Genomic DNA, 26,186 nt, shown 5'->3' on the forward strand with positions numbered 1-26,186 from the left:
TTTTAGCTGTCGGGGTTAGAGCTGGAGCTGATGTGGACACACTGGTGGCTGGAGATCTTGGCAAACTCATTGCTCACTGGGTACATGAATTAGCCAGGAATTCTACATATGCTTGAGCTCTGAAGGCAGCGGTGTGGATTTCCCTACAAAGCAATTCCTTATGGTAAAGTAGGCTGCAGAGGTGTGCTAAAGAGGAAAGCAAACAAAGATGGCAGCCGGAGTGAAGTTCCTGTAAACTCTATTTATCCCCAGGGTTAGGGTAGATGTCCTAGGTGTTTGTGAGAAACCTGCCCATCACTGGTGATCAAATGACCCCAAGAAAAAAGTACAGACATCTGAATGTCCTGGAGGCTAGGAAGGAGACAGATGACCTCAGTGGACTAAGAGGGAAAGAATTAACCCTTAGCTGAGGATGTCATCCACCCTTGGGGAGTGCAGATTCCAGTGGTATCTGGGAACCTAGAGCACCTAGGAACATCTTTAATCAGGAGTGCTGTGTGTACAACACCTCTCCACTGTCAGTACAGCATCTGTCCACTGTATGCACAGTATCTCTCTACTGTATTAAGGCAAATAGATAAGGCCAGTTTCTTGGTGGAAAATCTGGCTATGATGGGTCTCTAGAAACACCGCCGTGGAAACTAAGGAACCCTGACTTATAGCTGGGACCCCTCACTGATTCATTTAAAAAGTATTTGTTTATTTATATATTTGATGTATGTGTGCACGTAGTGTGTGTGTGTGTGTGTGTGTACATGCATGTGTATAGAGAGGCCAGAAGTTAATCATTTAATCATTGGAGTCATTTTTCGGAAACCCCCCCACACCTTGTGTTTTGTCCCATGACTTTATTTAATTTTTAAGATTTGCTCAAGTGACAGTGCTCTGCCTACAGGCATTTTATGTTTACTATGTACGTACAGTGTTGTGAGGCCAGAAGAAGAGGACGTCAGATCTCCTGGAAATGGAGTTACAGTCAGTTGTGAGCCATCCTGTGGGGGCTGGGAACCAAACGTAGGTCCTCTGAGTCATTTCCCCAGTCCCTCACCTTTCTCTATGAGACAGGGTCTCACACTATGATCTGGGGGGCTCAGTGATTTGGTTAAGCTACCTGGCCAGCAAGTCCCAGGGGTGCTTCTGTCTTTGCCTACCCATCACTGAGATTACAAGTGCCTGTTGCCACACCCAACTTTTTACATGGGTGCTGGGGAATCGAACTTGGGTCTTCACGCTTGTATGGCAAGCATTTTACCAAGTGCCCTCTCTCCCAAGCCCATCTTCTTACTGATCCAGATGGGCCATTCCTGTCTGGTTCTGCCTTGTCCTCACCAACGCAATAGAGCCACCATAGAAGTACTTAACACCTGTGCTCAGAACAATTCTGTCTGGCTGCCTGAGAGGTTGTTTGTCACGGGCCTGATAGGTTCTGGCAGGAGAACAATGCCAACCAGAGGACAGAAAGCGTCACCAGCACCCTCCAACACCTCCGGATTCAGTGGGGAGGAAGGGCTGAAACCGAAGCCAAGGGCAGGAGGGGTGGGCAGTCCCAACGGCCACAGAAATGGGCGGGCAGGTAGGCATCACCCCTTCCAGCCTTCAGATCCTGCAGGGGTTGTGGGTCCCCGCTGAGCTATCAGGAGGGCGTGGTGTGCTGTTCAAGGGAGCCAGCAGGTGTGACAACAGCCACACAGCTTGGAATCTGTGATGTCAGGCTGGCTGGAAGAAGGCCAGGAGGGCTGCTTTTATAGATGCGACCCGGCTGTATCCAAGTTGCTTATTACGGCCTAGGGCAAGTGCTGGGCTGCACATCCGCAAATAACTCCATAGACTTCAAGGCTTGGCTTTTTAGTGCCGGAATGTAAGCAGTGGCTTTATAGTTTGTAGCTGAGAATTGCGTTTGTACCTGCCATCAACTACTGGGCCACAATAAACTATAGTGGAGAGAGGACAATGGCTGAGGCATATTGGTGACTTGGTAGAGACAGCATTTTCCTGAGGGCCTGTGGCACTTTATCAGAAGAAAACTAGAGGAGAGTGTCAGCCCCTCTTAGGATATTTTGGAATTAGTCTGAAGGGCAGCCAGGCTTTCTCTCTCCTGCTCCTCCTCTCCTGTCAATCCATGCAAGTGACCGCCTTTTTCCTGTGACCCCTCATGTCAGCACTTAGAGAGGGATCATGATTTTGATCCGTGTTCTAAAGCCGAGTGCTCACGTTTCATTTCCTGGGATCCCAGGATGGTCACGCGTTTCAGTACTTTGTCCTTGCAGCCCAAGTTCTTTCAGTTTCTCTTCAGATGGCCCAAGAGATTATGGCGTCCTAAAGTAGTCAAGTTAATGGACATACTGTCGTGAATGCAGAAAACTTTAAAAAAGAGTGCTCAGGGAGATTTGTGTGGAAAGTGCCAAGATGGTTTAGCTTACAGGGGTGCTTGCTGCTAAGCCTGGCCACCCCTGGTTTCTGCATGGTGGTGAGAGAGGACTGAGTCCTGCAAGTTGTTCTCTGACCTCTACATGTGCACTGTAGTGCTGGTGTGTCCCCGCACAAACACACAATAAACAAACAGACATAATTAAATTGCAAAAGAATGTGCTAGGCTAGGTGCGTGCATGCACGTGTGTGTTTGTGTGTGTGTGTGTGTGTGTGTGTGTGTGTGTGTGTGTGTGTGTGTGTGTCTGGAGAGATGACTCAGCAGTTAAGAGCTGGCTGCTCTTCCACAGGTTCTCTAGTTCAATTCCTAGCAGCCACATGATGGCTCACAACCATCTATAATGAGATTGATGCCCTCTTCTGGCATAAAGCTGTACGTGCAGACAGAGCGCTCATACACATAAAAAGAATGTGCTAGGGACACAGACCTCATCTTTTAAAGATACCCAGTTAATATTTGGATGTGCGCCTCAACAGTATAATAATATTTTGAGAAACTCTGCACTAGAATTGTAGGGTGAAATTATCATAACTTTTCTATTTTGCTCCCAAAGCCATTCTTCGGAAGGTAAGTGCAATTCTCAAAATCAAGAAACTTCCCAAGCTTATTTGCTCATGAGTACTTCCCTAATCTCCAGGGTAATGTTTCACCGATAGTTGGAGCCAGCAGGAAAATATTTGTTAAGTAATGGGTCGTCTCCATTTGGTAATCATGTCTTCAGGCTTTGACAGTTATGTGCAAGATCAAACTTAACACAGTGTGTATTTTGAGCAGGTAATTCTTTGCTCTGGGGGTGGGGCCTGTCCTGTGCATTGTGGGATGTTTAACATGATGCCAGGCCTTTTCCTGTGACAACCAAGGTATCTCCAGGCAGTGCTGAATGTCCCCTAGAAGGACAAAATGACAAGTTGAGAACCAAAACTTTAATAAACTTTCTTTTAGTCTTAAGAAAGAAGGTGAAGGTTCTACTCCATACCTGAGATGGGTATATCCATTCCTGTTCTGGATGGAGGACCATACCTGGTACTGTACCTGAGATGGGTATCTCCATCCCTGTTCTGGATGGAGGACCACACCTGTTCTGTACCTGAGATGGGTATCTCCATCCCTGTTCTGGATGGAGGACCACACCTGTTCTGTACCTGAGATGGGTATCTCCATCCCTGTTCTGGATGGAGGACCATACCTGGTACTGTACCTGAGATGGGCATCTCCATCCCTGTTCTGGATGGAGGACCACACCTGTCTAGAGCAGAGACAAGCTAGAGTTGGCTGGACTGATAAGAAGATCTTGCAACACCTCACTGGAAAATGAGCTGGAGCTGCAGAGAGGTTCCAGCTTACCCCAGGGGGGCCCTCCCTGCTAATACTAGTAAGATAGTGGTTCTGTGGAAGGGGTGAAGGTCAGCAGATTCTGTCTTGTCTGCAGGCATGTCTGTGTCTGTGGGTGCAGACACAGAAGCTGTAAAGTCTTTGTCCACATCATGTCCTGTGGTCTATAGGATACATCTGGGCGGTACCCAGCCATGCATCCCCTTTCAAGGGCATCTGCTCTCTCCTGGTCTGGCAGTGGTAAAGATTTAGGGAGATGAGTCAAGGTCTCTTTCCTGCCTGGAGAAATTCTGTCCATAAGAGGCATTTGTCATATTTGTTGCTCAACGTCCCCTGACACTCTAGGACCCTGCTTTCTCTGAAGTGGGTACTCTTGGGGCCAGGCTTGTCTGTAAGAGAGACTCAAGGGTGGGAAGGCCCTGGGATGGGCTGCCAATCAAATGTGAACACAGGCTAGCCCCTGAAGCCTCTGCAGTGTGACTAAGACCAAGAAGGGGTGGAGACCTCCCTTTTTCAGGGAGAATGAGAGGGAATAACAATATGGAAAGACAATTACAGTTAAATGCTAAAAAAGAACCTGTCTCTGTATCCTAGGGACAGTTCATTCCTCCAGTGGAGGTGGTTCTGTTCGCATCTCTTCTATTCTTGGCACCTTTCTGTGCTTACCTCTGTTACTTCCAGGGAGAGAGGAGATGAGAGGCACTCCTTTATCCTGGTCCAAGTCTCCCCAGCCCTTCCCTGATACCCCACTTCTCTCTTTCCATCTTCGGGTCAGATTTCCCCCAGTCCGGTTGCCCTTAGCTTCTAGGAAACCCTCCTTCCTAGCCTCTCCCTGCCTATTGTGACATCTCTGTTCCTACCCACCCAACCTTGGAGCCCAGGGATGTTCTACCAAAGGAAAGCCCCTCCCTCCATGGGACCCTTTAGCTCCCTTCCTGCTGGCATAGCTTGGGGTGCGGCAAGCAGAGCCCTTCTGCACCCTCATCACCACCGCCCAATCTCTACTCCCTTTGACACCTCACTTGGATGAGAGCACCAACCGGTTGGATGGGGTAGTGCAAGCCCTTGGTCCCAGCTACTTGGGAGGAGCAAGACAGGAAAACAATTGCTTGAACTTAGGAATCCAAAGCAGCCTGAACCACGTAGCAAGATCTTATCTCTAAAAACAATGCACAGAAACACACGCATCTCCTAGGAACAAACTTCAGAGAAACATGAAACAGAAAATAATCTGGTAAAGATACAAGAATGCAGAAGGTGTCTCCCGCCCGCTCCCACGCTAACCTTTTGTTCACCGTGCAAGCCCTCTGTCCCAACCCTCTCCTCTCACAAGTGGGCACTGCCTTCCTCTCTCACTATCAGAGGGTCTCTGGACGTGGTGCTTGGGGGGAGAGGGAGAAGCCAACTTATACATCAGGCCCATGAGTGCCAGAGCCCATAAAATGTTCACGTCAGGGGTCCAGGGGTGTCGCTCAGTTGGTCGAGTGCTTGCCTGGCTTGCACAAAGCCCAGCGTTGGATCCCCAGTACTGCATACACAGGGTGTGGTAGCACATGCCTGTAATCCGAGCACTCTAGAGATCAGCCTTGGACACATGACAGTCTTGTGTTTAAAAAAAAAAGAAAAAGAAAACACTTGGGGCTAGCGAGATTTCTCAGTGGGTAGGAACCCACGTACAAATCCTGAAAAAGCCAAGTGCATGCCTGTAACCCCAGAACCCTGGGGGATGGAGATGGCAGAATCATTAAGTCTTGTCAGCTGCCAGCCTACCTCCAGATTCAGTGAGAGGCCCTGTCTCTACTGAACAAGGTGGCAGGTGATAGAGCAGGACACATGGCATCCTCTTGTGCGTTCTGGTGACGTGCCGAATGTGCACCTGCACATAAATGAATGTACAGCACATGCCCACTCTCTCACACACATGCAGAGCAAAGAAGAAAGGAAAGGAAAAATACTTTAAAGTGGAATGAAATTGTTTATGATATATTTACCTTATGTCAATAGTTATAAAATGTAATACCTTCCCTTTTTTTTTTTTTTTTTTTTTTTTTTACTTTTTAAAATTCTGTGTATGTGTGTGGGGTTATGCACATGTGAGTGCAGGTGCTCACAGAGGCTGGCATTACAGGAAGTTGTGGGTTGCCCGATGTGGGTGCTGGGAATCGAACTTAGGTCCTTGGCTAGAGCTATGCCATCTTCCCAGCCCCTCTTTTATAACAGTGGAAAAAACCCATGAAAGCAAAATGTCCACCTGGCTCAGCATCAGGGTGAACTCACTGGACCTAGAGAGTTGGGCTCTGCAGGTTTGGGGTTTCATTTCTTCATTTCCTCTAGTTCTTCAAGGTTTCAAAGACTTCTGGGACCTGTTTCTTGGGTTAAGACTGAGGTTTGGAGGGTCACCAGTAGCCTCAGTAAGACAGATCTGCCCTCCATGTTCCTGTGCAGGAAAGCCAGGCCTTGGGTTGGTGTGTTCCAGGGCTAAGCTCAGGGGCTAGGCTTCTGCCATTCTCTGAGGAGTGATTTGCTGACAGCCTGGGCCTGTCCACACGGGACTGCGCCACTGTGAGCAGTGTGAGTCTCCAGACCTGTCAAAGAAGTTTTCTTAGTGATAAAAGTTCTCTTTGAGTTCTGGGGAGACTAGACTCCTCTGGAGGGCATGCCAGACTGTGTCACACACCGGGCTTCCCTGAGCGTTAGATTTAGATTAGTGCTGTGTAGTCAGGATGCCAAACCTCATGATGCAGAGGAGAAAAAAGCCGGAAAAAAAGAAAAAAGGATGTAATTCATTCTAAAAGTGTAATGCAAGGTCTGTTTCTCTAGTTTGGCCTGTCTGTGATGCTGGTATCTCTTAAGATGGAAAAAGAAAATCTACGGTCTACTTCAAATGTGTGTATGTGAGTGTGAGTGTTTGTGAGTGTATTTATGTGTGAGTGTGTGAGAGTATGTGTGAAAGCGTGTATGTGTGTGTGAGTATGTGTATGTGAATGTGTGTTTAACTGTGTATGTATGAGTGTGTGTGTGTGTGTGTGTGTGTGTGTGTGTGTAGGGGGGCCAGAGAACAACCTCAGCTGTTGTTCTTCAAGCACTGGCCTAAAACTCATTAGGTTAGCCTGACAGGCCACCCATCTCCACCTCCCCAGTGCTGGGATCTGGGAACCAAAGTGCAAGGCAAGCACTTTCATAGCTGAGTTATCTCCCCAGTTCATTTCAAAACCTAACGTGTGTGTGTGTGTGTGTGTGTGTGTGTGTGTTGCACGTGTATTGGTCAAGAGTGTTTGTTAAACAACCAAGAAGACTGTGCTTTGGATCCCAGCAGCCATATCCCAAGCTGGATGCCTGTAAGCCCAGCTCCAAGGTGGGCGGGGTGAGACAGAGTGAGGAAGGTCACTAGGGCTTGCTGGCTTCCAGACTAGCAGAGAGCACACACACCCCAGGTTCAGGGAGAGATGCTGCCCCAAAGGAAGAGTGACTGAGGAGGACGGCCAATACCATTTACCAGCTTCTGTATGTGCGTACAGGTGTGTAGACACCTCCACACGGTATGCACACCCCACACATGTGCTCATATGCACACAAATGAAAACAATCTATTGTAGATTGTAGATCCTGTTTTTCTTGCTTATGGGTTTGATACTGATCTCTCTTAGGTGTGTGTGTGTGTGTGTCAGAGAGACACATACACACACACACACAGAGAGAGAGAGAGAGAGAGAGAGAGAGAGAGAGAGAGCAGAGTGCCAACAAACAACTGCTTTTAGACCATGCTGTAGACCTTATTGCTTCCTGGTTTGTGGCAGGAACCTTGGACTCTGGACAGGTTTCCAGACTGTTCTGTACTCCACCGAGTGCTGACTCTGCATGCCTGCACCAGTGTGGGATGCCAGCTCCTGGAGTGCCTATCTCAGGAGATAAGCCACCAGTTTTGTGAACTGTGAACGCTCCAGGCAAACAGAAACACTTTGTCCCACAGTCAACAAGAAATTCTGCTGCAGGTCATAAGCACAGCCCTGGAGAGAGGAAGGATGTGGGCAGATTGGAGATGCCACACATGTGATGGGTCTTTTCCGTAGCCTCTGAGGAAGTCAGAGAGCCACTCCCTTGAACTCAGGGTGGATACATGGGGAAGACATGGCCCCGAGAATTCTGATGTTGTCCCAGCCTCTAGGTACCAGGACCTCTTTTCTGGGAAAATCTAACCCATGACAGAATTCATGTTGGCCTAGCCCCGGCTCTGACAAGTCCCATTGGCTCTCAGTTCCCTTGAGTCTTCCATAAACTGCTGTGTTGAAAGGGCAGCCACTCTACTCTTCCTGATGACCCATCCCCATCTCATCATATGAGCACTTTGGGAGGTGTGCAGTGTGGTATGGTTCCACATGACACAAGCCTGTAATCTTAGCCCTCATAAAGTGGAGGCAGGAGAGTCAGGAATTCAAGGCCAGACTGAGTACGTGAAACCCGGTCTTAACAAACAACAAACAAACAAAACAGAAAGGAATAAAATCACACTAACAAGACCCACCAAAAATCTTAATAGTGGGTGGGGTTGGGAGATGGCTCAGTGGGTAAGGCTCTTGCTACTTAAGCATGAAGATGTGGGTTTGAATCCCCAGCACCTGTGGACAGGCTGGACACATCTGGAACCCTAGTGCTGGAAGGGAAAGCATCCTGGGGCCTCACTGACCAATCAAGCTGATATCGGGAGACCCTGTCTCAGAAAACATGACATAGAGTGAGAGACGAAGACAGCTGGTGTTAGCCTCGGCACACATATTCATGTGGGCAAGCATGCATACACTGACTGCGCACACACATACACCCCACACATGCATATACCCCACGCATGCATAAACTGCACACATAAGAATTCCAATACTTATTTATCTATCTATTTTTTTTAAATTTCATGTCCATTGGTGTTTCGCTTGCATGTGTGCCTGTATAAGGGCATCAGATCTCCTGGAACTGGAGTTACAGATAGTTGTGAACCACTGTGTGGATGCTGGGAATTGAATCCAGGTCTTCTGGAAGAACAGTCAATGTTCTTAACTGCTGAGCTATTTCTTCAGCCCCCAGAATTTGAATTCTTAAATGATAAATAGTAACAGTCATTACCCTCAAATGATGGACTAGTTATGTGTTAGTTTCTTTTTTATATTTCTGTGTGTTCTAAGATTTTTTTTGTCATAAAACATTCACTATTTTGTAATGGGCAAAAAAAAAGTTAAAGTTAAGTCAGAGAACTGGAATATTTCATAAGTCATAACTAAAATTTCACATACTTCAGTTAAAAACTGAATATCCATGAGGGAGAGATTCAGGCAATGGAGAATGAAGTGTTTTCTTGCAAACCCCTGCCACCCAGCCACACGCTACTCCTGATAAGGCAGTGGCCAACTCTTACTCCTTGGGTTCAAAGGTATGACCCTGTGAGTAATTATAAGACAAACAGCCAGCAAGTGCCAAGTTCCTGTATATCTTCCCTCTGTGTTTTACCCACACATCCACTCTGTGAGGCAGCTATTATTATTAAACCACACATTTTACACAATCACAGACTTCAGAATTGGATCTTAGACAGGTGGTGGGGCTGAATGTGAGCCTATGCGACACCTGGCCACCTCTTGCCTCTTGTAGTTGAAATCCAGGTAGAACCCCAAAGAGAAACGATGTGGGCTGCAGGAAAGGCAACCTGCTTGTGCTATAGGCTGCTGCGGGTGGGGTTTGGTCACAGGGAAGACTGGGAGAGTTGGAGTTGAGGCCAACTGTGTCTTGTTCTTTCTACAGCATGCTAGACATCTTCCCCACGGCGATAGCCCTGGCAGGAGCCAGCTTGCCTCCAAACCGGAAATTCGATGGGTTTGATGTCTCTGAGGTGCTCTTTGGCAGGTCACAGGAGGGGCACAGGGTAAGTGGAGGAAGCTTGTGTCTGGGCTGTGTCTCACATCTCACACCTGATACCTTCGTACAAATGACCGCCTCAGGAGGCGCATGCCAATGGCTGGTGAAGACCCCGTGCAAAAATTCCCGGTGATGAATTTCAGAGTCGAACAGCCTCCAGTAATTCAGTTTCCTAATCCAGATTTATATTTAACATTTTGACTTACTGTAGAACTTTTTGAGCCTTTATTATCTCCAAGGCTTAATTTTCTTTTTTCTTTTTTCTTTTTTTTTTTTCTACATGCACTCGATTTTCTGACATGACTTGGGCACTCAGCACGTTTTTGTTGGAGAAGATGCCGGTGCAACTGTAGGCTCAGCTAGAATGGATGCTCTATGGGGGCAAGGGTCCCATCTGTAGGGTTCAGTGTTCAGTTGTCATGGACGTAACAGCATCTGTACCCAGCCAGCAGCCAGTGAGTACAAAGTGGATGAATGAATGAATGCATCAAAGTCATGAAAGTCAGCAAGGTCTTTACATTCCCAGCATTCTCCCTGCTCTGGGAGGGCTCAGCACACACTTCCCTTCCCATCTTGTTATTTTGTTGTTGTTTACTTGTTTACTTTTGAAAGACCCTCTTACAACAGGCTGATGTAGAACTTGCAATCCGTGTGCCTCAGCCTCTTGAGTGCTGGGATTGCAGGTGTGTGCTACCGTAGCTATCTGCCTGTTCTTGAATTTAGCAGCCCCTGGCAATGACTCTGGGCTTCTACATTCCAGGATCCTCCTTACTGTCCCCTTCTCACAGTGCTCTGGGGCACCAAGTGGCAGCCAGGGAATGTCCGTCCTGAGGGGCTGTCCCTGTCCCTTCCGTGTGTGTTTACTAAAAGGAAAAGGAAGCGGGGGAGGGGGGAGGGGGGGTTGGAGACCACTGAATGTGCTCCTGCAAGCACCCGGTAAACTGGGTGGAGACCCATGCTTCTGTGGGTCTATTTATGACTTTGAGGGGGGATCATGGGAGTGGTTCAGTTGTGCTGGTGGGCGCTGAGGCACCTTCCCACGTCATCCAGAATCCCAGCCTTGAGTGGCACACCACACTTCTGCAAACACTGACCAAGTTCTTAGGGCTTGGCAGATGAGACCCCAACAGTCCTCTGAAGGAGTCTTGGGTCACTCTCTGCAGAGCTGCAGATTCTCCGTGCCTGGCCCTCTGGAACAGCATGACTCAGGAAGACAGTTTCCACCTTAAGCTGGAAGTGCCCTGTGACCCTAGCAACACAATTTCCACAGAGAGGTACTCCTGCCATGGCTACTAATAGAATAACTGGGGTCACCAGGAAGTGATTTCTTGATGTTGTCAGGCCTCCTGTGGACACCAGCTCCCCCCGAGCTTACTTCTCGTTGTCGTACTTTAGCAACAGATTTGTGCATGCTCGCTGCGTTAGGTCCAGGAACCAAGTGGGAGTAACAGGTACAAGTCTTGACACCATCACGGGACCTACATTGTATTGGTAACCTAGCCCGAGTAGGGGCTTGTTATTTCCACACCTGTGGCCTAGCAAGAGACAGCTAGCCCACTGCCTATAGGGAGCTTCTCGTGGTACTGCATGTGGGTGCTGTGTCCAGCCTCCCAGAGCACTGGCTCCTTCCAACATCCACATAGACGCTCTAGAGAATATATATATTTATTTTAATACATTGTGTGTGCCTGAGTCTGTCTGTGTGCACTACATGTATACAGTGCCTGCAGTCATCAGAGGAAGACATCAGATCCCCTGCAAGTAGAGCTACAGGCATTTGTGAGCCTCACTATGGGTGCTGGGAACCAAACCCAGGTCCTCTGCAAGAGCAGAAATTGTTCTTAACCACTGAACCATCTGTCTAGCCTCTTGTACCTCCTTTTAGAAGGATTCTAATATGGGTTGGTTTAGAAAATCATTCCAGAGCCAGGTGCTGGTAGCACATACCTTTAATCCCAGCACTCAGGAGGCAGAGGCAGGTGAATCTCTGTGAGTTTGATCCCAGCCTGGTCTTCAGAGTGAGTTCCAGGACAGGCTCCAAAGCAACACAGAGAAACCCTGTCTCAAAAAACAAAACAAAAGATCAAACAAACAAGCAGAAGGAGAAGGGAAAGAAGAAGAAGAGGAGGAGGAGGAAGAAGAGGAAGAGGAGGAGGAGAAAGAAAAAGAAATCCATTTCAATTTCTAGAAGCCCAAAGAACTTCCTAGACAGTCAGCTCAAAACATTATGCAGATGCCTTTCAGTGGTTGGCTTCTTTGTTTTGCAAGCATAGCCCAGAGTTGAAGAGAGAAAACAGCCTAGACACACACATCCTCACTCATCTCCCAGGGCCATGGAATGAGAGGCAAAGTGACTGCTAGCTTTCATACCCACGATCTCATTACCTACTTGGTTCTCTCTAGGAAGGTCAAGTCTTCAATGTTCCAAACCCTCAGCAGCTGACCTCGGGCTGCATGCTCTGCATATGTTTAACCCTTTTCCTCCGACACTAATGGGTCTGTGAATAGGCAGGAGAGCAACCACAAAGAGGGCTGAGAGCCTGAGAGGGGAGGGGGTACACATTTCAGAACCTTGTGACCCACTTTCAACCCCCCCCCCACTCCAAGACAGAAGCTGGAGGTAGTGACATCATGAGTGATCAGGTCATGGCTTTCATAACCAGGTCCAAATATTGTCAATGAAGGGGAAGTTTCCTCAGTACCTCTGCATCTGTGTAGTCCACTCCAGTCTGGGCCAGCTGTGGGCTATAAACGGTTTGGCACACCAGAAGCCATGCATGGAGGAAACGTGAACACCACCACTTCTCTTAGGGAGGCCCCTAGTGGAGAAATGTGTCACCCAGAGTGCCATGCATGATTGACATCCCTCTCCCCAACTCCTGCTTATGGAGATTTGAAGCTGTCTACACCCAGGCCTGATGGGGTGCAGGATGACAACTCCTCAGGATATAATACTGTGCAGGGCGACTCTCCCATGCTTAACAAAGCAAAGCCATAACAATGTAACAAAGCAGACCAGCACATAGGAAAGAAAAGGAACCAAGAAGTCTGTACAAGTCAGTCGGCTCTGAACTGTGGACCACACATCTGGAGGGGAAATATTTCAGCCATGATTTCGTGTAAGCTTACAGCCTTTATCCTATGTTGATGTAAACAAGAAGGCTGTGGACATCTGCTCCAAGCCAGGTGGCTTATATGAGTGTCTCAAAATCCACCCCCATCTCTAAGAACTGGCCACCCCAGTTTTACCTCTTAGGTTCTGGAAGTTTATGGTAGTGCCATGTAGGCCTTTTGAATGCGGCGGCCTCTCCTTCAGGAGTTTCTGTTGTTGAGTCCCAAATAATAGCATGGTTTGAAGGGACAGACCTGAACTGTGTCTTCTGGGAGTCTGAACATATCACAAATGAGAGACTCAAGTCCTGTGTCTTTTGGTGGTACCTCCCTGCACCCCAGCCTTTCTCAGGGAAACAAAGCAATGTCCTGCCGTGACAGTCGACAGTCGTGGCTTTCTGGGGATGGAAGAAGTGAGGTTTTCAGTGACTTCCTTTCTTCTTGGGAGGAAGCCTGCTGGGGGTGTTTGTAGGGTTGATGGGGGGTGGGGAAGCAGCAGGTGGGAGAACCCTGCCCAGGGCAGCATCCTCTCAGGGTACTCAAAGTGGCGGTGGGCGTAAGGGGTGGGGGCAGCTGTTTCCCTCTCAAACAGATGTTTCTCATTATTTTTTCCCCAAGCCCCACAGAAACTTTGAATCATGTAAGTGCCTTCCCAGCAATATATACGGACATGATTCATACCAGGGCAGTCTCATGCCTCCAGCCCAAACCCACCAACCTACTAAGGATGCTGGTCTTTTATTTCCTACCAAGACCTTCCCTCGGGACCTCTGAATTAGGTGTTTCCAATCCTCAGGGTAATTCTTCCATGTCTGACGGAATCAGGAAAGAGTTCCTCAGCACAGTAGGGCTGAGTCATGGGTGTCTGTTCAGGCTAGGCTTGGGTTGGAGCTGTAGCTCAGGGATAGAGTGTGTGTCTAGCCTGTGTGTGGACCTGGGTTCAATCCCCGGGACTGAATAAAAGGTCTAGAGGTGAAGCTGTGCCATTCTTGAAGAAGAGAGAGGCAATCTGAGGCAGGATATTCGTAAGCCAACTTTGCAGGTTGCTGCAGGACTCCTGGCTGAATGACCAAAGCAGCTAGCTGTAAGAAACTCCTCTCAGAGAAGGGCCCTGAGGGATGGTTAAAGCTCTGCTGCGGCTATGCTGGAAGTTTTAATTTGTGAAACTAAAAAGCACTGGCCTGGACTCTCAGAACCCTGCAGATTACAGAGCCAGCATCGGGCCAGTGAATCCAAGCTACCCAATGAGATCTTTCTTCAGCTGCAGAGCTGTAGACCATCCCTCCTAAGCACCTAGTGAAGTGACAATTTCACAGTGGCTCCCAGGAGTTGGCCAGCATCATCTACAGGCTTGTGCTTGGCAGCGAGTATTTAGGGGTGTGGGTTGGGACATGGCGGGTAGAGTAAGCCATGACACCTAGCATGATTTCCTTCCATGTGTACATAGACAGGTATGTAGTGTGTGCCTTTGGGGAGGAGGGGTCACATAGGCCACATCTGCCTGTTGAGGTCAGAGGGCAACTTTTGAGGGTTGGTTCTGACCTTCCACTTTGCTGAGGTGAGGTCTCTCTTGGTAGTGTTGCTGCTATGCGGTGACATGCTGAAGTACAGCTGGCCCCTGACAGGCTAGCTGACTCTGTCTCTCTGCTCCCCACCTTGCAGAAGGAGTGCCGAGATTACAGATGTGCACCACTGCATCTGGCTTTTTATGTGGGTCCCTGGGATGGAGCTGAGACCGGCTCCCTTTCCCTGCATCGCCATCCCTGCTGGCCCTGCATTGGTTTTCTTAGATACAAGCTACCCTCTCTTTCGCAGGTACTGTTCCACCCCAACAGCGGGGCTGCTGGAGAGTATGGAGGCCTGCAGACCGTCCGCCTGGACCATCACAAGGCCTTCTACATTACTGGCAAGTAGAGCCCCTCCCCTAACTCCCCTGTGCACACCTTGGAGGTTCCCTGGGGGAGGGGATATGGTATGGTCCTCTTCTTTGAGAAGCATCCAGCTGACTATCTATGCCAGCTGAACCTGACCTTGGCAGGAGGGCCCAGCAAACGCATCCTGGACCCGCCAAAATGGAAATGAGGCCTTCCTGCAGCAGGCACAGGGCTCTGGCCCCTTCTTCCTCACTCCTGTTCGTACACCGAGCGCTTTGCGCCAAGTTAGAGCTCAGAGACCCTTAAAAGTGGCATTTGCTTGGCAATAAACTGTTTCTGAAGGTGGACTTTAAAAGTCTACTTAGCAGGCCGACAGGAGTCTCCCTACCCTGCGGTCCACTCAATGACTGTCTTGTGCATGTATTTTAGAAAGGTCACATGGGTCAGTGAGGTGGCTTAGTGGGTGTTCCCACTTGCTTTCTGCTGCAGTGATGAAAACCATGACCGAAGCAACTTGGGGAGAAAAGGGTTTGTTTGGTTTGCAAGTCCCAGGCCAAGTTGTCACTGAGGGAAGTCAGGGGAGGAACTCAAGGCAGAAACTGAGGCAGAGGCATGGAGAAATGTTGTTTATTGGCTTACTCTCCGTGCCTTGCTCAGTTTGCTTTCTTATACCTCTTGCCCAGGGTTGACACACAGACACACACACACACACACACACACACACACACACACACACACACACACACACCCATGAACATACAAGCGCATGCATGTACATAGGCGCACACAAATAAATTTAAAATTAAAAGGTTAAACATTTTTGTTGTTTTGACACAGGGTTTCTCTGGAGCCTGTCCTGGAACTTGCTCTAGAACTCACAGAGACCCTTTGCCTCCTGAGTGCTGGGATTAAAGGCGTGCATCACCAATGCAACCCAGCAGAAGTTTAAACTCTATTGCCTTCAAATGCTTGTCCCAGTATTTTGCACTTAGTTGAAGCCCTAACATTTTGAAGTTAATCAGCGAAAAACAAGACAAAATAAAAACAGACAAGAAATTCTGGCTAGGACTTGGAGATTTCAGTTTGATTTGGTTATTTCGTGTTGGAGATTTTCAAAGAATTATATAAGTTTTAAAAACTGCAAATTTTTTTTTCAAAATTTATTTTCTGAGTGTAAATGTGGTTGCAAAACCAAAACAAGCCCTTTGAGTTCACAGCTTCAGGGATCTTAGAAATGCTTCAAGAATCTTTGGTTCCTAAACCGCAGACAAACAGATCTTTGCTGTGGCCTCAGAGGGAAAGTTTGGGGATCAGCATCCTTGTATTACATTATCTAAGAGGCATGGGCCCTCCAGGCTGAGTTGATTTCATGCAGGTCAAACCCTGCCAGAAAGACCTTGGCACCACAATGCTGGAGTCGTAAACCCTACCATGAAGTAATAGGGCTGTATAAAGTGATCACAATCACACAGGGATTACAGCCCCAGACTGGAGGGAGAGCCGGGGCGGGGACTGGGGCACCGAGCTCTTGTACATGGGAGGAAAACTGCACACAGGTTGAGATGCTGTCATATTCCTGTTCCTCCCTGCATTTTTTTTTTCAATTTGCATCCTATTTACTTAAAACTGTGTTTGAGAAAGGCAGCTAAATGGGCAACTACTCCATTAGGAGAGAGAACAGCATATTCTTCTATGATGGGGAGATGATGTTTTGGCTGTGAACTTAGGGTAGCCTGGAACTAGGGAACTTCATTGGTTTCCCTCCCTTCCCCCCTTCAGAAATCATCTATTTTCTTTCCTTCTCTATTTCTTTTAGCATGCACTTGTGTGTGTGTGTGTGTGTGTGTTCAGGTACACATGTTTATTTTATATCAGGCATCTTCCCTGATTACTCTCCATTTTACACAGTGAGGCAGTGTTTCTCACTTGAACCTGGACTTCACTGACTCTGCTAGCTTGGCTGGCTTGCGCAGGAGTCTGTCTTTGCCTCCCAAGTGCTGGGATTACACATGGGCTTCCACATCCAGCCATCACTTTTTGCAGGCACAGGTGATCTGAACTGTGGTCCTCACACTTGCATGGCTAGCCTTGTACCTATTGACACATCTCCGTAGCTACCCTTTGCCACTCGTAAAGTAGTAATTAGAGACCAAGGTGCTTGCTGCCAGGTCTGATGGCCTGTGTTCAATCCAGAAAGCCCACATGATGGAAGGAGACGACCTCTAACCTCTACATGTGCTCCGTGGTGTGATTACACACACACACACACACACACACACACACACGTGCATGCACATACACACACAAATGAAAATGTAAAAGTGGGGCAGATTTCATACACACTGACGGTTGCACACCTAACTGTGTATACCTGTGTACACTCCCCTAATGCTGTGAGTTGATGTCATGGATACAAAGTGTGTCCCCCCCCAAAGCTAGTGTTGAGCTTGGTCCTTGTTGTAAGCAGTGTTCAGAGTCGAGACTTTGGGAAGATGCTTCGATCATAAAAATGCTAACCTTACCTGCCGGTTAACCCATTGATGAGTTCCCGGCACTACAGGCTCTCGGAAGGCAGGGCCAATTTGAAGGAAGGTCATTGTGGGTGCACCATTAAGGGGGGGTGCTCTGATGCTTTTCTCCCTGTTTCCTGTCCAGTGTGCCATAAGCAGCTTTCCTTGGATGCTTTCTTTGGTCTAGCTAAAAGTCTTAGAGCGAGGGAGCCAGATGACTGTGGACCAAGACCTCTGGAAACAAGAGCCCAAATAAGATAACATTAAGTTGTCTATCTTGGGTATTTTATCACAGCAACAAAAACTAGTGAATATCACTAATATTAGTTGGTTTCCAGTTCTTCTTCTTGGTTTTTCGAGACAGGGTTTCTCTTCTCAGGGTTGCTTTGGAGCCTGTCCTGGCACTCGCTCTGTAGACCAGGCTGGCCTCGAACTCACAGAGATCTGCCTGCCTCTGCCTTCCGAGTGCTGGGATTAAAGGCGTATGCCACCAACGCCCGGCTTGGTTTCCAGTTCTTAAGTCAACTCTATACTCCTAAATAAGCCCCACCAAGTCATGGTATCATATACATAAGTATATGTGTTTATATCAAATACATACACATGTATTATTGGATTTTCTTTGCTAGGGTTTTGCTTATAATTTCCTTTCTTGTAAAGCATGTATCAAGGTTTGGCGTAAGGGTTTTGCTGGTTATGTGAAGTAGCTTGGGTGGATTCTGTGTTTTCAAAGGGGTTTCTTAAGATTGCTATGCTCCTTTATTGCTTGATTAAATTTACCTGGGAAACTATTTGTAATGGTCAGTGTTCTAAAAGTAGTTCCCTATATTTTTTTGTAAGTGTTTTTATTGTTTGGAAGTCTTACAATTAGGTCTTGGAGCCATTTGAAGTTAACTTTTGTATGTAAATTTTAGTAAGAGTCCAACTTAGGGGGCTGGGGAGATGGCTCAGAGGTTAAGAGCACTGGCTGCTCTTCCAGAGGTCCTGAGTTCAATTCCCAGCAACCACATGGTGTCTCACAACCATCTATAGTGAGATCTGGTGCCCTCTTCTGGTATCTAGGTCTTCATGCCAGAACATTGTATACTAATAAATAAATCTTAAAAAAAAAAAAAAAAAAAAGAGTTCAACTTAATTCTGAGCCATCCCTCTAGCTCCCACTGTTGTGTTTGTTTAATATCTGCCATCATCACCACCACCACCATCATCATCTATTTAGTTTTTCGAGATAGGGTTTCTCTGTATAGCAGCCCTGGCTGTTTTGGAAATCACTCTGTAGACTAGGTTGGCCTCCAATTCACAGAGATCCGCCTGCCTCAGCCACCTGCCGTCTGGGATGAAAGGCGTGCATGCGCCACCACACATGATCACAGGAGCCTAAGGTGTCAGATCCCTGTGGCGCTCGAGTTACAGGCAGTTGTGAGCCACCCAATGTAGGTGCTGGGAACTGAACTGGAGTCTTCTACAAGAGCAGTATGGGCTCTTAAATCGCTCATCCACCTCTCTGGCACCCCTCCCCTCTACCGCCGTATTTTAAATTGTTAGTTTTCCTCTCCTGCACCTGGGATTTTTCTTTGGTATTTACTATGATACCTGCCTGAGCTCCTGGAGTCAAAATTCACAAAAAGCAGGCAGTGTCCAGGTTAAAGGTACAGCTTAGTGGTACAATGCTTTCACCGGGGCTTGATGTTCTACACCCAGTGATGGAGAGAATAACAGCATCCACAAGGCATGGAGTACCAATGACAAGGGCTCCCCCCCCCATTTGTCTATCAAAGAGTTCCTTGTTCTCCTTCGCTCACACTGTGATAAATCACAGCTCTCTCTGCCTGCCCACCTCTTCAACATCGGGTAGGATTTAGGATTTACCCCATTTGTGCACTGGCAGAGCTCGTGGAACCCGTTTTTTTTTTTTTTTTTTTTTTTTTGGCATGGAGTGGTGGCTTCCACACTGCTTTTGTGCCATGGTGCCAGCCAGAATCCTCCTGTGCAGTTATTTTAAAAACTATGTTAAAAATCGAGCCCTGTTGGTGAAACTCTGTAGGGACTGACTGTTGGGTGTAATCGTTTATTAGCATGGGAAGTCAATTACAGTGCATTCCCTTGCACTTGGGAAGGGTTTGTTTTACGTCCTTAGGATTTGCCTTTCAAATTTTGTCCTTCAGTTTAGAGAGGTCTCTAACACCCCCCCCCCCGCTCTGATTTCTATTCCGTCCCTGAACTTTGGGGGATGTCAGTTAGCAAATAAGAGGGGGACTTTTGTTTTTTTCTTATATCTTTTCCTTTTGGAAGAGGGTCTCACTTTGTAATTCAGGATAGTCTTGAACCATGTAGGTAGGCCAGGCTGGCCTTGGTCCTGCTGTCTGTGTCTGGAGTGTTGAGATTATAGGGCTTGCACCGCCATGCCTGGCTCATTTCTGCCATTAATGGTATTCTAGACTTTTTCTTCCATGTGGCCACAGAAGGCTGCTATTTTGGTCTTTCAGTTGCTTATGGGCTCTCTTTCGCTGTCTGGGCAGACACCATTTCAGGGGTCAGTCAAGGATTCACAGAAGTGCATATGAAGATTCCGAGGCTGCCTTCCTCTTAGTTTGCCACCTGTCAGTTTTCATCATTCATGGTCACCTTAAACTCTTGACACCTTAAACCGACACTGCTGCTTTCCTCTGGAATTCTGCCTGCTCCAAACTGCTTGTGTGGCATCCCCACAGGAGTGGGTGTGGGCAGGGAGGGTGATACCTCGACAGGATTTGGGACCAGGTCCAGTACTGTGTGGCTTTCTTCTTTGCAGTGTTGAGTGCCTTCCAGCCCCTGCCTGTCTTGATTTCGTTGCTTTTATTGATTTGCTAAAATCTGTCACCTAGAGCTCATTTTGCTAGCTAGAGGATGGCTAGTGTACTCCTGCCTTAAGAGAGATGTATTGTTACTGTGTGTGATGTGTATTTGCAGGCCTCTGTGTGTCATGGTATACATGTAGAGGCTAATTACCGTGTGGCCTCTGTACCATTCTTCGTGTGGGTTCTGGGGGGTGTGACTTTGTTTATTTTATTTTATTTTTTGTACTCATGTAGTAAGCATTTGTACTCATGTAGTAAGCATTATTTGTGTGTGTGCTGAGCCATCCATCATATGTCTGGTGTATTGTTTTTTTTTTTAAATTGTTTTTAAGATTAGGTCTCATATAGTTCAGGCTGGCCTCAATTTACTTTGTAGCCAAGGCTGGTCTTGAACTCCTGATCTTATTGTCTCCCTCTGAATACCATGCTCCATCTTGGATGATATTGCTAGAGCTTGTGTGTGTGTGTGTGTGTGTGTGTGTGTGTGTGTGTGTGTGTAGCTCCAAGTGGCCTAGAACTCACAGAGATCTGCTTGCTTCTGGCTCGCACATGCTGCTATTAATGGTCCATGTCACCATACTCCATGGTTATTTAACATTTATAGGTCACTCCCAGCTTTTTCTTGATTGACTGTCAAAACTTGTGTGACTTCAAGTGCTCTTTGCTGGTGATGGGAGACACATTTTGGTCAGCTCTAGACAAAGAGAGTGAGTGATTCCTGGTCTCTGCTAGAGCCAACTGTTTGTCATGTCAGGGGCCCTCAATGGAGGCTTTGATCTGCTGAAGGCCACGGGGTCTACTCATTCTTTGAGAGTTCCCTCTTTATTTCCATCCATATTTCATGAGAAAGCTGGGTCTGTGGAGTGCTGGCTTTGGTGGTCCTTCTACATTTTTTTCTCCTGAGTTGAGCTGTGGCATTGTGCTGTCGTCTTGAGGCGAGAACACACCACAGATGGACTCTGCTAGTCACGGTTGTATTTCTCTGTTGTAAGAATGTTCTCAGACTGGGCAAGTTTGTAGACACCTATCATCCTGGCACTTGAGTGGCTGGCACGTGGCACGTGAGGTGATGTAACAACACCATCTTCAGTTTGGGGAAATTAACCATCTTGACATCCACCAAACTCAACAACCACCACTGGAGAAATCAATGTTCAAAAAGGTCAGATTTAGGGACCAACAAGATGGCTTGGTGGATAAAAAGCTCTTGCCACACAAACCTGAAAACTTGAGTTTGATTGAACTCACAGTGGAAGGAGAGAACTGACTCCCCAAAGTTGTCCTCTGACCCCCATGTGTGCGCCACTGGTTCAGATGGAAGGCAAGTCCAAGGGGGCAGACCTAATTCCTCCGGATAGATGATATTGCCAAAAAGACAGACTCCAATCGCAAGGTGATTTGTTTGGAAGGGAAAACAAGCATTTGAATACCCAGAGATGCTATCTTTTGCAGCTTAGGGTGAAGGTTGGGTTTAACAGTTTTGGCCTTTCTTCCTGTAGGGGGAGCCAAAGCTTGTGATGGGAGCACGGGACCTGAGCAACACTACACTTCCCCTCTCATTTTCAACCTAGAAGATGATGCCGCAGAAGCTGTGCCCCTACAGAGAGGAAGCCCTGAGTACCAGGCCGTGCTGCTGAAGGTCACCAGGGCTCTTGCAGATGTCCTTCGAGACATTGCTGATGGCAACAGCTCCCGAGCGGACTACACTCAGGACCCTTCAGTAACTCCCTGCTGTAGCCACTCCCAAATTGCCTGCCGTTGCCAAACTGTGTGACTATCGTTTTTCCCATGAGAAAGACTATCTAGAAATTGTAGATAGGTAGGCTTGCTTCCACATTTTATGTTGGGCGTGGATGTCTACTTTGGGAAGGAAGTTGCACAATTTGGTTTGGAGGGCATAGCCTTCCCTCTCCCTGTGTAGACTGCCCCTCTGCATGTGTGTTTGAGAAGCATTCAAGGGCATGGCATGATGAAGCACTAGTGGGCTATGGAGTCATGGCACAGGTTCGAGTCCCAGGTTTTAAGCTTGGGCAATGACTTAAATCTCAATTGCAGAGTTGATTTTGAAGGTTAATGTTAACACATGAAGTTGCTTGTGTATGTCCCCGGGACCAAGCAGGTCTTTAATGTTTTAGTTTCTATCTTGTGTCCCCAGTTTCAATGTAATTGTAGCACAAACTCATTCTGGATGGTATGTAGAGCTCAGCCATCTTCAATACCCATAGAAATCGCCGGGGATATTGCAAAATGCAGAATGGCCCAGAAGATCTGGAGGAGGGTCTGGGAGACTACATCGTTGCTGGATTTCTTTGAGATGCCTTGAGTAGCACAGAGCTAAACAGGCCTCGGAGCAAAAGAACTCATGGGTCTTCTCTCTTGTGAATGTCAAATGGGTATACTGTAAAGATCTAGGAGTTTGGGGCTGAAGAGATGGCCCATCAGTTAAGAGCACTGGATCTGGGTTCTGTTCCTAACACCTACATGATGGCTTAAACTGTGACACCAGTTCTAGGGGACCCATCACTCTCTTCTGGCTCCTGAGGATGCCAGGTATGCACGAGGTGCATATAAATACATATACTCATATATTAAAAATAATCTTTTAAAATAGATTCAAGATTTTCTCCAAGCCCCTGCAACTTCCAAGGAATAAAACAAAAAAATGTAAACAACTCACAAATGCATTGCCATGATTTTATTTAATTAGTGTCCTGAATGGGACTCAAGGGTAATTAATAATAAATGATTTATTCCAATCACTGCAAAAATACTTTGCCTGGCTAAAATAGTTTCTCTCTATATATGTCTGTAATATACAAGAAACACAATTCAAAGAGATTTCCCACTAAGTACATTTTTTTTTTAAACACAGCATACATTTGACAAGGACGCCCCTTTTAATATAAAATTCCGGTTATATACCAATATGGTTAGTTAGCATTTACACTGTGGTTTGAAGGTATTTTAAATAGCATGACGTGACTCCAACGTTCTCCTCACCCACTGGCAGCCAAGGCTGAGGGGGCCGGGTAGGGGGAGCCTAACCATGTTCTACGGCTCAGGCAGCGAGGCACCTGGATTCCTGCCTCCCTTCCCTCTCTGCTCACACAACTGATTGTACTCCGTGTCTTCCACTGTCCTTGTTCTCTCCAAAACCACCCGACAGGGGGTGTCCTGACTTCTGGGGTGCGCTTCTTGTCAGGATTGCTTCGGTTTGCCCTTCTGACTTCCGCGGCACAAGATTATCTACCAAAATCAAAACAGAAGGGTCTTACTCCTCTCAGGGAGAGGCTGGGGGAGGCAGGCTGGGTTACCCACGGGTCTTTGCTATGCAGATCAGCGGGAGAGGCCGAGCCTTTGGAAACTTTCATATATGACCACAGACTGACCCTCACGCATGGCCATGGAAAAATCCACCCATCTTATGTAGGCGTGGACAAGGGTGGCACAGACCCCAACAATACTGTTTAAAAACTGCATGTGTCCACATGTGTGGTTGTATGAACATGTGCTTCTTCCTTCTAAAGGTTCATCCTACTTGTAAACATGGACTGCTAAATGGATGTAAAAAGAACACGAAACGTCAGCATAGGCTCCTGGTCCGAGTCGCTGTTCTTTCTTTCACTCACAAGGTTAATGTTAGTGTCACAGAGGACACAGACTGCGTGCAGGCTCACTAATGAGACAAAAGCTGCTGGCCTTCCTCAAAGCCTTTCCCAGGGTACAAGAGAGATGGTGGGCTTGCTTTCCTCCTGCTGGTCTCGAAGCGAAGTCAATCTCAAAGAGGAAAATAGTGCTGGGAGGGAGGGCAGTGGCAGTCTACTGTGTAAAGGAAGCTAGTGATGGATGACTCACGGGCTCACTGCGGAGGCCCAGACTCCACCAATGAGCCCAATATTCCTACCAAAAAGGGAAGGGATTTCACTAAGCTGAGACTCCACGGATCCTTTTGTAGTCTCAGAAGCTTAAAAAGGACGGTGAGTAAAGATATGGATTCTGGCAAAATACTTGCAAGAGGCATGCAGTTCAGAGTACTGGCGGGGAGAGGGGCTTTCCTAGGAAGCCCAGTCCAACCCTCAGACTACAGGGGGATGACTGAAATGGCTGCTCTGAGCAGCAACCCAGCAGCCCTCTTGCCTTTGCTCCTTTAGAGAGGGACGGGACAGCTGGTTTGTGCCTAATGTCCTAGCAGTGTTTAGGTAGGTGAGCACGCCTGCGACACATTTGAACGTTAGTAGTTTTTGGTGTGTGTGTGGGGGGGGGGGGCTGAGCATGGAATACAGAGCTTCTTACATGCTAGGTGTATTTACCATCATTAATCCACACCCTTCAACACTAGTTCCTAAATTAAGCATCTGATTCTCCTCCCCTCCAGGAGAATGGCTTACTAGGGGTTGTTATTTTATACAGGGTATCTCCAGCAAGGGACCACCTCCTACATGCCATTGTTCAAATTACTCTAATTCTGTAAGCAGGAGAGGTTGCAAGTTCTGCTCTGATTGCAGTGAAGACTAATTTGAGATGTATCAGTCTTCTACAGCAGCCCCAGATTTTTACCAAAATTGCCAAAACAGAAGCAAGGGAGCATCAGACCTTGGCAGACTAGGGTGTTCTGGTCATGTTTGTCCCCACTGTCTGACCTAGAGTGCTCTGGCTCTCGGGAGATGTTATGTCAGTTAAATAGTTAAATAACCACTAACTTTCAGAAGACATAGCATCTCCTTATAGTTCTAGGTGGCATTATGGGAACCCAAAGGCACCGCTGGTTTAGGCAGCAACTGTTAGGCAGTAGGTCAGTGGCTGCCTTAAAATGCATTAGTTTTTTTTTTTTTTTTTTTAAGAACTACTCCTTCCCTCCATTACTATATAAATGTCACTTGGTGGCAATATATTTGGCAATTTGCCTAGGAAAGTCCAAAAATGTAAATTTCACAGTGCAATCTACAAAGCCAATATGGAAGCCACAAATACCTCCTATTCACAAGGGGGCCTTGCCCTCTTCAGGGCCCACAGGAACACCCCCTTCTATTCCCTAAGTCCTGACATGGCATTGTATCCATCTGAAAGGATCTAAAATTGTCTACTGGGATTTTTGTGTTTTGGCCTCGGGTATCCCAGGCTGGCCTTGAGCTCACTATTTAGCTAGGATGAGCCTGAATGTCTTATACTCCCCTCCTGTCTCCATTTCCCAACCACTAGAATTGCAGGTTTTATGTGCTTCTGGGAACTGAACCGAGGGTTTCATGCATAGGCAAGCATTATACAAACTGAGCCACATCCCTAGCCTCTAGGGTGTTTCCACGGGGGGGGGGGAGGTGGGGAGGTGGGGAGGCACACTGCTTAAAGATGTAGCAGCTAAGGAGCCCCTGACAGTCCCCAGGGTGAGGGGAGAGAATCTTTCTTCCAGCTGTTGGTAGAGGCCAAGTCCAGTGCTCAGCCACCCATGGCGTCTCTTACTGCCAGCAAGCTGAGGCAGGTTCCTGGGAAGCCTTGCTGAAGGTATCTAGGTGAGTTCATACCACCCACACTGGCTTTAAACATGTGGTTCCCTGGCGAGTGCCCGCAGCTCCTGGGGATGTTCAAGAGTGTGATGCCAGAGCTGCAGTCTAGCCGCAGGTCAGCTCCAGCAGCCGGCTCAGAGTCCCACACGTGACCTAGCCCCTTTAACTCACCGGAACAAGTAACAGGCAGCATTCTACAAGGGCTTTCCTAGATGCTTTGGAAAAGCAGGCAGAAGCCCCTACCTCACAAGCAGCAAAGGCAGTGGAGACAGAGAGGCAGAGGCAAGGGGTCTGGGTCTCTGGTGAGCCAGGTTAGTATTTGGTTACGGTAATGCTGTCAGGCTTCAAGTATCACACCAACTGGCTAGCCTGTGGGATCTGAAACTGCAAAGTGGGTGCCCCAGGACTCTGAGCATTTGAAAGAGGATTAGTGGTTAGGAACGAGAGAGCACGGGCCAGTGACTTTGCCTCTTGTGGGAGGCAGAGCTTTCTTCCAGGCACACAGATGGAGTAGCTCTGTTAAGGGTTCCGAATGCTCACAGGGGGAAACTCATTCTCATCGTCAAGACACACTGGTCCCGTTGCAAACTCGTGTTCTGGAATAACTTCTCCGCGGAGCGCCCCACCATCCTCAGAGTAACCTGGAAGCAGGAGTTAGAAATGAAACGGGTGGAGCCCCATAGTGGATGCTG

General features: G+C 47.6%; 2 protein-coding genes across 3 annotated transcripts in view; one reads left to right on the top strand and one right to left on the bottom strand.

Annotated features, from left to right (window-relative positions):
* Arsg (arylsulfatase G) overlaps nucleotides 1-21,784 on the top strand; it is a 73,986-nt gene extending 52,202 nt beyond the window's left edge. The window contains exons 9-11 of one of the 2 annotated variants that reach the window (XM_051179622.1): nucleotides 9,548-9,668; nucleotides 14,588-14,678; nucleotides 21,493-21,784. In XM_051179622.1, coding sequence (XP_051035579.1) covers nucleotides 9,548-9,668; nucleotides 14,588-14,678; nucleotides 21,493-21,767 — 487 coding nt within the window. In that variant the 3' untranslated portion in view covers nucleotides 21,768-21,784. Of the gene's footprint in view, nucleotides 1-9,547; nucleotides 9,669-14,587; nucleotides 14,717-21,492 lie in introns of those variants that run through there. The other variant, XM_051179619.1, reaches the window with a different exon arrangement.
* Nucleotides 21,785-22,658: 874 nt separating this feature from the next.
* Wipi1 (WD repeat domain, phosphoinositide interacting 1) overlaps nucleotides 22,659-26,186 on the bottom strand; it is a 36,508-nt gene continuing 32,980 nt past the window's right edge. Inside the window, exons 12-13 of the mRNA XM_051179666.1 lie at nucleotides 26,035-26,135; nucleotides 22,659-23,239 (exon numbers count right to left, since the gene is read on the bottom strand). Of these exons, the coding sequence (XP_051035623.1) occupies nucleotides 23,192-23,239; nucleotides 26,035-26,135 (149 nt within the window). The 3' untranslated portion in view covers nucleotides 22,659-23,191. The remainder of the gene's footprint in view (nucleotides 23,240-26,034; nucleotides 26,136-26,186) is intronic.

The sequence above is a fragment of the Phodopus roborovskii genome, unplaced genomic scaffold (assembly GCF_943737965.1).
Source record: "Phodopus roborovskii unplaced genomic scaffold, PHOROB, whole genome shotgun sequence".
Classification (NCBI taxonomy): Eukaryota; Metazoa; Chordata; class Mammalia; order Rodentia; family Cricetidae; genus Phodopus; species Phodopus roborovskii.